The sequence below is a fragment of the Anomalospiza imberbis genome, chromosome 14 (genome assembly GCF_031753505.1).
Source record: "Anomalospiza imberbis isolate Cuckoo-Finch-1a 21T00152 chromosome 14, ASM3175350v1, whole genome shotgun sequence".
NCBI classification, from domain to species: Eukaryota; Metazoa; Chordata; class Aves; order Passeriformes; family Viduidae; genus Anomalospiza; species Anomalospiza imberbis.
The window spans coordinates 4,657,849-4,667,924 of NC_089694.1; the positions used below are offsets into that span (position 1 = coordinate 4,657,849).

The 10,076-nt window shown below is 54.9% G+C and overlaps 1 protein-coding gene across 1 annotated transcript; it reads right to left on the reverse strand.

Moving 5' to 3' along the window:
• Positions 1-458: 458 nt before the first annotated feature.
• POU3F4 (POU class 3 homeobox 4) lies at positions 459-3,645 on the reverse strand. The gene is made up of 2 exons (XM_068204588.1): positions 940-3,645; positions 459-891 (listed from the first exon to the last, which is right to left on the reverse strand). The coding sequence occupies exon 1, from the start codon at positions 3,553-3,555 to the stop codon at positions 2,431-2,433; it is 1,125 nt and encodes a 374-aa protein (XP_068060689.1). The 5' UTR covers positions 3,556-3,645; the 3' UTR covers positions 459-891; positions 940-2,430.
• Between the last annotated feature and the right edge of the window lie 6,431 nt (positions 3,646-10,076).

Consider the following 10,076-nt stretch of genomic DNA (forward strand, 5'->3'; position numbering starts at 1 on the left):
TCAGCGGCACTGCCGGGATCGGCCCCTGGAGCCCCCCCGGCCGTGCCCGGGGCTGGGGGGCCGGAGGAGCCCCCGCGCCCCGGCTCGGCCAGCGCACAAACCACGCACCCGCAGTTTTCCAGCTATTTTGTTTTTCTTTCGTAAAAATGTTTATTTAAACCTTTTGTTTTTTTAATTAATTTTTTTTCCTTTTACAACAATAAAATATTGCGTCAATATAAACCCCTTGACTAAAACTGGTCGACAACCAAACGTTACAGCCACTCGTGTGTTTCGTTATTATTTTTATCCGACACCCATTTAGGCTTCTTTTTTTTTTTTTTTTTTTTTGTTGTTTCTTTCTGAAACGTTTTTTTTCTTTCTTTTTTTTTTAAACATAATGCGGAATTTATTGAAAATAAATAATTGTTGGCAACTGCAATAGGCAATTTTGGATAAAATAGTTGAAAAAAGCAACCTTTAATGAAAATAGCGTTTATTATACATCAGTTACTAAATGAATAAACTAAATGATCTTTCTTTAAATTAATAACTTCCAAAAAACGTTTAATATACAAAACTGTACAGTTATAAAGTTGGCAGAAATAGGCAGGTCCTCAGTGTCGAGTTATTTTTTTTTCTTTTTCTCTTAATTTCTTTTTTTTTTTTCCTATTTTCTTTTTTTTTTTTTTTTTTTTTAGCGCTTACTGAAAAATACTTGAAAAATATAAATGTCGAAAGGAAAAAATCTGGAGGAGGGAAAGGTGGGGGGGAGAGGAAAGGAGGAAGGGGGGGATGCTGTGCGGGAGCTGCGGAGCGGGGACCGGCCCGGCCCTCGGGGGGCCGCGGGTGCAGCCCCGGGAGCGGGGGGGGGGGAGCCCGGCCCTGCCCGGCGGCCCCGGGGGTGCGGGGCTCGGGGGGTGCGCGCACACACACACACGGACAGACAGACAGACACACACACACACACACACACGGACCCCTCGCGGGTGGGTGCGTGGCCACCGCACCCCCCGCCCTTGGGGACAACAGAGCCCCGGGCTGGGAGGGACAGGGGGAGAGGGGGCGGGTGCAGCTCAGCACTTCCCTGCGCCCGAAAAACGGCGTTTGCATTACAGTGACTTTGTTTTGGTGGTTGAGGGTTTGTTTTTTTTGTTTTTTGTTTTGTTTTTTTTCTCTCCCTGTTTTGTTTTGTCGGTGATTATTATGATTTTTTTTTCTTCCCCCCCCCCCCACCTCCCCCTCCCCCCCTAGAAAAGCTTTTCCACAAATCCAGCATCTCCCTGCGACGCGGAAAGAAGCTCAGCGTGAACCAAATGCGGGCGTTTTCTGTCCTCTTCCCTCCCTCCCTTCCTCCCTCCCCCCGACACCTCATTCCTCTTCACTATCGAAACAAAATACAGAAAAACCGATTTCCGAAGCGAAAGCGCAGAAGGATAAAGGTGTTTTACTACAGACCTCAGTCTGGCGCTGATCAAAAAGCCCAACTCATCTTCGGAAAGAAAAAGACTGGCAAATGCCACGGGTTTGGTTGTGATGCTTAATTTCGGGTAAATCTCCTAGAAATAATTATTTATATATATATATATATATATAATTTTTTTTTCCTTGTGAGAAGAAGGGATGGGGGAGGTCAGGCTTGCGACCCGACCGTTTTACGGTGTTGGGAAGTTCTTGAAAAGGAAGAAAAAAGCTGCAACAAATAAGCCTGTTCTTCACATCGGTGCGGGGCTCCGCGGGGCTCCGCGGGCGCGGAGGGAGCCCCATCTCCTCGGGGTGGGGGGTGAGGAAGGGCCGCGGCCGCCCTGCCCCGGCCCCGCTGGGTGACACTGCCGGTGCTTGGGGAAGGGAGGAACGTTTGGACTGCTCAATTCGATACAAATTAGGTCACAAATATTGTGTACAGTTTGTAGTAAAACACCTCAGACATTTAAAAACGCTATATAAGTCTTTAAAAATGCAAAACTAGTCTATTGTAAAACAGATTCACCTGAAATACAGCTGATATAACCAAGGCGCTGGAAGGTTATTCATAGGCACACATCTGTCTTTCCTTTTCTGTCGGGTCTTTCGTTCTTTTTTTTTTTTTTTTTAATTTTCTATTTTTCCGTGGGTTTTCCCTTTTTTTTTTTTTTTTTTCTCGTTTCTTTTCTTCCTTTTTGTTTGCGTTTTGTTTTGCGGTGGGGTTGGTTGGTTGTGGGGGTTTTTTTTTTGTGGGTGTTTTTTTTTTGTTTTTTTTTTTTTTTTTCCTTCGTCCTAGCAGAGACAGAAAACAAACCTCGTCTGCGAGTAAACACCGTGTGTGACCAGCGGAAAGGTCGGAGAGAGGAAAAAAAATAATATTGCCGAGGCGGCGGCGGGCGGGGACCCCTCGCCGCGTCTCCCGAAAGCATAAGTTAAAGCCCGGCGGGCAGTCCCGCGGCCGGGCAGTCCCGGGGCCGCAGCCCGCGGTCAGAGGTCGTGGCAGGCCGTGTCCGTTTTCACGCCGTGCGAGTACACGTCGTGCTGCGGCTGCTCGCCCGGAGGGGTCATGCGCTTCTCCTTCTGCCGCCGGTTGCAGAACCAGACCCGCACCACCTCCTTCTCCAGCTGCAGGCTGTCCGCCAGCGAGGAGATCTCCTGGGCGGCCGGCTTGGGGCACTTGAGGAAGTGCGTCTCCAGCACGCCCTTGACACTCACCTCGATGGAGGTCCGCTTCTTCCTCTTCCTCCCCTGCGCCGCGATCTTGTCGATGCTCGTGGGGCTGCCGGTGGAGGAGTCGGCCTCCTCCAGCCACTTGTTCAGCAGCGGCTTCAGCTTGCACATGTTCTTGAAGCTGAGCTGCAGGGCCTCGAAGCGGCAGATGGTGGTCTGCGAGAAGACGTTGCCGTACAGGGTGCCCAGCGCCAGCCCCACGTCGGCCTGGGTGAAGCCCAGCTTGATGCGGCGCTGCTTGAACTGCTTGGCGAACTGCTCCAGCTCGTCCGAGGTCGGCGTCTCCTCGTCCGAGTGGTCCTGGCAGTGGTGGCCGCCCAGCTCGCCGTGCTCGCCGCCGGCCTCGCCGCGCAGCCCCGGGTGCAAGCCCTGGCCGGCGGCGGCGGCGGGCGGCGGGGTGAGCCCGCCGTGCTCCAGCATGCCGCCCACCGCGAACCCGCCCTGCGAGTACACGCTCAGGGGCTGCCCGGCGGCGGCGGCGGCGGCGGCGGCGGCGGCGGGGGGGGCGGCCAGCGAGGCGCTGTGCGCCGGGCTGGCGCCCCAGGCGCTGGGGTGGTTGGCGTGGGGCGAGTGGTGGGAGACGTGGGGCGAGCGGTGGTGGATGATGGCGCCCAGCTGCAGGTCCTCGCGGCCCGGCTTCACGTCGGGCTGCTCCAGCGGGCCGCCCGCCAGCGCCGCGGGCCAGGGCGCGCCGTCGCTCAGGCTGGTGACCCAGTGATGCCCCAGCGGGTGCCCATTGCCGGGGACGCCCTGCAGGTACTCGCTCTGCAGCAGCTTCTGCGGGCTGCGGAACGGGCTGCCCTGCTGCATGCCCGCGCCCTCGGCGTGGGCGAGCGCGCCGGCGCCCAGCAGGCCGTAGGGGTTGGAGGCGGCTGTGGCCATGGCCGCGGCAGCCCCACGAGTTATACTGTGCCGCCGCCGCCGCGCCAGCCTTTGACATCCACCGGCACGGCGGCCCGGCGGCGGCCGCGCCGCGACTGGCAGCCGCGCCGGCCAATGGGGGCGCGCCGCCGGCCGAGCCGGCCAATGGGCGCGGCGCGGGGGCGGGGCGGGGCGCTGTGGGGCGGGGCCGCGGGGCCGCGCGGGCGCGAGGCAGGAAGTGAATCACTCCGCCGGCACCGGGGGCCGGGCGCGAGGCGGCCCCGCCGCTTAACTCCTTCCGCGCCGGGCGGGCAGCGGCGGGGCCCGCGGGGGCGGGGGGGACACGGCTTATTAAATGGGGAGCGCCTGGGAACGGGGGGGGGGGGGGGGGGGGCGGGGGGCACGGCTTAAATGGGGAGCGATTAGCGGCGGGCAGAGGTTAAACGGCGGCGCCCCGGCGGCAGCCCCGCGGGACCACCCCGGCGCTGCCCCCGCCCGCCGGTCCGGGCGCGCTCCGGGTGCGCGGCGCCCGCTCCGCTCCGCTCCGCTCCCCTCCTCCCCCCGTGCGGCTGCCCCGAGCCGCGCGTCCCCGCCTGCCCCGGGCCGTGCTCGGCAGGAAACAAACGGAGAAAAGCCCCAAATAATAAAAAACAGCCCCCAAAAAAAGGAGCTTCCCGGCCTCGCCGCCGGTAAATCCCGGTGGATGCTCCTCAAAGTTGGCAGCGCGGGCGCGGTGCGCCGCCGCTGCGCGCCTGGCGGGCGGGCTGCAGGGCATAACCGGGGAGAAAGGAGAAAAAAGGGGGGAAAAAGTGAGAAAAGGGAAAAGAATGGGGAGAAAAGCGCGTGCGGTCCCCGGGACCCCCCCGCGGGAGGAGCGGGGGGAGCGCCGAGCCCCCCGGCTCGCTCGGGCCCGGCGGGCAGAGCTCCGCACCCGCGGAGCCCCGGCGGGGCGGGCGGAGGCGCAGCCCCGGGACCCCCGACCCGCTCCCGAGTTCCAAAATGACCTTTCCCTGCATCGTTTTGGAGGTAACCGAGCTGCGTAATTATATTTGCACTTCCAGAAGACTGCATCAGAGTCCCCTTATTGGTTTGAAATTCCATTAAATATATTGCAAGAGCTCCTAGGTTAAGCTTGATTTAAATTTGCATACATTTTCATATATTTAGCAGAAATAAAAGAAGGCTTGCAGCTACCAGAAAGTCATTAAGGCATTAGTTTCTCTGAGAAGACAGATCTGAAGAAAATTCAAGAAAATGAGAAAATAGATCTAAATAAGGTGAGCGCTCCTCTGGTTCCTTCCGAGCCGGGTCCCATCGCTTTCCTCATTATAATAATAATAATCACAATAATTTCTCGCCGGGGCAGCGTGTGAAAGGGGTAAAGGCAGGGCTGGGGGGTGAGGAGCAGAGAGGGCTGGGGCAAATCGCGATATATCGGGGACTCCGCGGGTCCCCGCCGGGCGAGCGCTGCGCTGCGCGCCCGCGGGGGTGCGGGGGGCGGGGGTGCTGCTCGGAAAATAAATCAAAAATTCGGAAAAGTAAATGAAAGAATGAAGTTTGCGGGTAGAGGGGCGGCGGTGGGGGCTGTGCGGCGGGGGGGTCAGCGGGAGGGCCGGGAGCTGGGAATGTCCCCGCTGGAGCCGCGGTCCCGGCGCGGGGCGGTGCGGGCGGTGCGGGGCGCGCAGCTCCGCGGCCGAGCCCGCCCGAGCGCGGGGAGGGCAGGGAAGGAGTTATAGCAGCAGCCTCTTCCTCGCTGGTTTTTTTAGCCTTTCCTTTTTATTTTTTCCCCTTTCCTTTTCTTTTTTTTTTTTTCCTCCCCCCTCCTTCTTTCCTTTTTTTTTTTTTTTCCCACTCTCCGCCTTCACAAGCTCCTCGAAATAAACATCACCGCAGCCCGCGGGGAAAAAAGAAAAGAAAAAAACACCAACCCCCCCCCCCAACAACATCAAATCCGCACTGTATAAAAACGTAACTAAATTATTTAAAATTAATTTGCACTTTAACTTCCGAAACAATTTTTCAAATCCCATTGCCCGTGAAAATAGATGTTCAGATCCGCCGTTTAATTAAGGCAGAGTCTCTGGCAGGGAAATAAAACCCCGAACGTCCCATTTTAATCTTTGCTGCAAATGTAGCTAAGGCAGAGCCCGGCTCTGCTCCTGCCGAGGCGGCTCTCACCTCGCCTATAGCAGAGTATGGTGGATTTTATAGTGTTTTTATCTGCATATAGTTAAATCTTCTTGCTGTTCTAACTAATCTGCTGGAGAGGGTTTCTTTAGCTCTTTCCTGTCAGTCTAACTTCCCAAGTGTAACAGATGCCGCTCTCAAGCGGTCCTTTCTGCTGCTTTTCTTTATTCAGCCTCGCATTTTTCTCCCCATGATCTGGGTTTCCATAGAGAGAGGAATAAAAGGGGGACCATGGCCACAAATCCCCTGCCCCATGCAGAATAAAAGAGCCTTATTCAATAGCCGACCCCGTCTGGACATGGGAGAAAAATAAGTACATGCAAAGCTACTGTTGCAAGAATTTGTAACTTATTTTTCATAGACCGAAACCCAATAAAGTTTTTTTTTTTTTAATTAAAAAAAAAAATTTAAAAAAGTTTTTGGGTTCGGACTGTGCGCTCGAGCCCTTTGGCTCTGGGTGTCCCCGCCCCGGAGGGACCCGCGTTCCCTCAGCAAATAACTCGCTTTAATATCTATTTTTTCTGCTAAATCTTTGGCGTGAAAAAGCTCGCACAATAGCTGGAGGCAGGCACCGTCCTGGGGCAGCGAGAAGTCGCTATAGAGATCGCCCCGCTTTGAAGTGCAGGAGCTGGGATTGTGTCGAGTCCCCCTGGCACAGGCGGCACCGGGGCTTTCTGGGGTCACCCGGCTGCGTGGCTCGGCCGTGGCCGTCCCCTCGGTGGCAGCGGCGGTGTCACCCACGCGTGGGGCAGGGCTGGCTGTCCCCGCTCCAGCCCCACTCGCTCCCATTTGAGAGCTCCGCTCGGGATGCGCTCCTTCCCCACCGGCTCCAGGGGCTGGAGGTTGGCACCTGAACCCACCAACGCGCTTATTATTGTGACAGAGCTGATTTTAGTATATTTAAGAGATTTTGTTTTTTCCCCGCACTCCTCTCATTGTTCATCCGCGGGAGGGGAAGGAGAGAGAGGGGAAAAAAAAAAAAAAGGTCTAAAAGGGGTTCGTTTTGATTGTGTTTAATACAGCATGAAGCTCGGAGCGGTAAGCTGTGCCTCGGTGTCGTGACCTCTATATTGAAAACTTCACCTTCAACACAAGTTCACTTTAGAGACAGGACGAGTTAGATTGCGCTTGGTGGGAACAAGTGCAAATTTAAAAACAGAGTCAATCATAATGGGGGTGGGGGCTGGGAAAGGGCAATTTAACCGTTTCTGGAGCCAGGAGTTAAGGTTTGCATTGTGTACATCCAGGCGCTGGGGCTCCTGCTGAAACCCAGCCGCCCATCAGTGCTGAGAAAGCGGCTCCTGGAGCTCCGGAGAGGCTTTGGGAACACCTAACCAGCGTGGGGGAAGCTTAGGAAGCAAAAAGGAATTTACAGAGTATTAGCAGAAATTAGCCAATACCGACACAAGCTCAATTAGTTCCTTTTTTTTTTTTTTTTTTTTTTTTTTTTTGGTCTCTGTTGGCTGCTCTTGAACGTGAGTAAATGCTGTGCAGGGAGAGAGGAGGGAGAGAGCCACACAGCCATCTCCGAGCCACAGCCAGGAGATGGACTGACAGATTGCAAATTAAACTAGTCCTAATGTACGAATGAATGCGCCCCCCCCCAAATCTCTCCCAGCACCAGCCCGGCAGCAAAGAGCCCGGCACGGAGGGAGCGTGGCTGCGGCTGGGCTGGTCCAGGGGGGGACAATAAAGCCAATCCCGGGCAGGAAAAATCACAAGGTAAATAGTATTTGTATTCTAAGTGCTGCGATTTCCGAAGCGGTTTAGGCGACTCCTTGCTCCTCTGCTCGAATCGCCTGTTATTGTTGTTATTATTATTATCATTAATATATTTTTTTCCACGTTGTTGATATTTGAAAAATGTACTCGCTGCGGGGAAAAAAAAATGTCGTTCATTCGTGCACTACCCCGTCATGTTCAGGTCACTGTTATTTTTGAGCTGGGTCGGTTTTAGGAGGGCTTGTCTCGAACATTTGGTTGACGGAGCAAAAAAACCGTAAATATTCCGGGAAGTCTCTCCAAAGCGCACATTTTTGCCGCGGGAGCGGTCTCGCCGTCTGTGAAATCCACGAATTGTGGTTTGTTGTGTTTAGTGGAGGAGTGTGGATGGGAAGGGGCTGCGGCCCCGCTCCCTCTCCTCTCGGGCGGTGCGTGGCAGCTCCTGAGGTCACGGCAGGAGTTAATAGACCCCACAACAATGCCGATCCCTTCCCTTTTACGTAGGCACTTTCCTCACCGTGCCATTCGAACAGGCGTGATGACAAGAACGCGCTGGTTTCATCCCGGACCGAAATCCCGTGGTTTTTTGGTCGTTGGTTGTGTTTTGTTGCTGGTTTTGTTGTTGTTGTTGTTGTTGTTTATTTGTTTGTTTGGTTGTTTTTAAATTTCATTTTCCGGTGAAGCTTCTCCCAGCAAACGAGGGGATGCGGTCAGAGATGGGCGCCCCCAGCTCCTGCCACCCCAGAGGCCGTCCCTCCTGTGCTTTAGAAACAATCCAAATACAATTCCCGAACGGACAGATTTCTGCTCAGCTGCTCAGACATGTTTAGAGGAGAATGGGTTGGATTTGAGCACGCACTAACTGGCTGGCTAGTTAACCTCTGTTGACTAATGAGACATTGAAGACAAATCGCTCTGTTCCTTGGATGACAAATACCTGCGTTGCTGTTTGGTAGCTTACCGAGCAATTTCCATGTGGGGTTTCGGTTCATGTGTTGTGTTTTCCCTTTCATTTATTTATTTATTATTTATTTAACTATACACTTTTCCAGCTGTAGCTGCCGGCTTGCAAAGCATCCAGCGATGCTCCTGATCTCGCAGAGGGATTGAAACGCCTCCTGCATTTTGAAGCGCCTCGTCATCCCTAGATTTACGTTTATAAATACGTAGACGCTGCTGCTAATTCTTGGTTTTCTCACAGACTTTCGTGTGTTTACGGCTCGGTGGAAAGTTTCCTCCCCGCTCCCTTCAGATCGCGCCAACCGAAGCTGTTATAGAAATGAATTTTCAGGCCAGGCTGCGTTGCTAAAAGATGTTTCCTTCGTGAATCGAGCTTGGGCAGTGCAGGATGGTGATGGTGGGGCAGGCTGGGTGTCGTTCGCTCACGCGTGGCCGAGACCGCCAGCCCTCCGTGGGCCGCCCCAAAAAAGCCCCAACAGCCCCTGCCAAAGCCCCGTGCGCTCCATCCCCAGCGTGTGCGGTTCCCTGGCACCTCCTGGCAGCTTTTTTCTCTCCCCCCCGCCCAGCAGACTGGCGGTGAGAGGCTCTGGAGGCTGCAGCATCCCTTCCCCTCCGTGCCCTGCCCGTGGCGGGGGGTCCCGGGGGCTGCGGAGGAGAAGTTCAGGGGGAGGCGGCGGGGCGATAAATCACCGCGGGCCCCGGGAGCGCACACGGGAGAGTCGCCATCAAAGCGGGGGAGACAGCCCTCGGCTGCGAGAAATAAATGGGAATAAATCAAAGTGGGGCTGCCCGGGGCAGGGGGTGCCCGGGGCCCGCCCCGCTCCGCCCGGGAGCGCCGGAGCGGAGACGGGGGAAGGCGCTCTGCAAACTTTTAATGAAATCACCGGCGGTATCGATTTTTGTGGGTTTTTTTTACCGTGCTTCAGACATTGGAAAGTGTCCCTCTGGGGATGGGGGAGGGGGCAGAAGGCAGCGGTGCAACGCGAGCTGTATTGGATATTGAGTTATTTCATATTTTAGAACATCACGGTGTCTCTGAGGGTCCTCCAGAGAGGAAAGGACTCCGGGGGGGTGGGGGGGGTTTGAGCCAACCCACAGAGCTGGGGTTCAGCCATGCAGGTATCAGTTTGCAGTCCCTTCGTGGAGCTCTAGGGGCCCGTGTTATCCCCGCGCTCCCTGATGGAGAACCCCGGGAGAGCTGGCTCTCCCCCTCGGACAGCACGTTCTTGAAGTGCCACATCCAAGTATTTCCTATTTGCCTCTTCTCCAAACTGTTTAGAAATTACTAGTAGCGGATAAGTAAATTGCAAGTAAACCTAGTGAATTAGGATGATTCTCTATCAGTTTAATTTATGTTTTATAGTTAGTTTAGCCTTCTGATTTGATTGCCTTAGTAATGTGAATTGCCTACAGCTGCTGATGATACAGCTTTAATTCTGTTTTAAAGGTCATGTAAACATGTGCCTGTAGCATAAGGAATGCAAATTCAATTCCCTTTTAATGCTTCCTCACATTCACTTCACAGCCTTCACCTAGAAAATTAGCAGGATTTAATAGGGAGCCGTGTGGCTGTTGTGATTCCATTAAAAGCCCCTCTCCCCCCCAGGCGTGGCTCTCCCGGCCCACCCCACGCCCGTGAGGCGGACACGGAGGCGCTTCCCACGCCCGTTTTG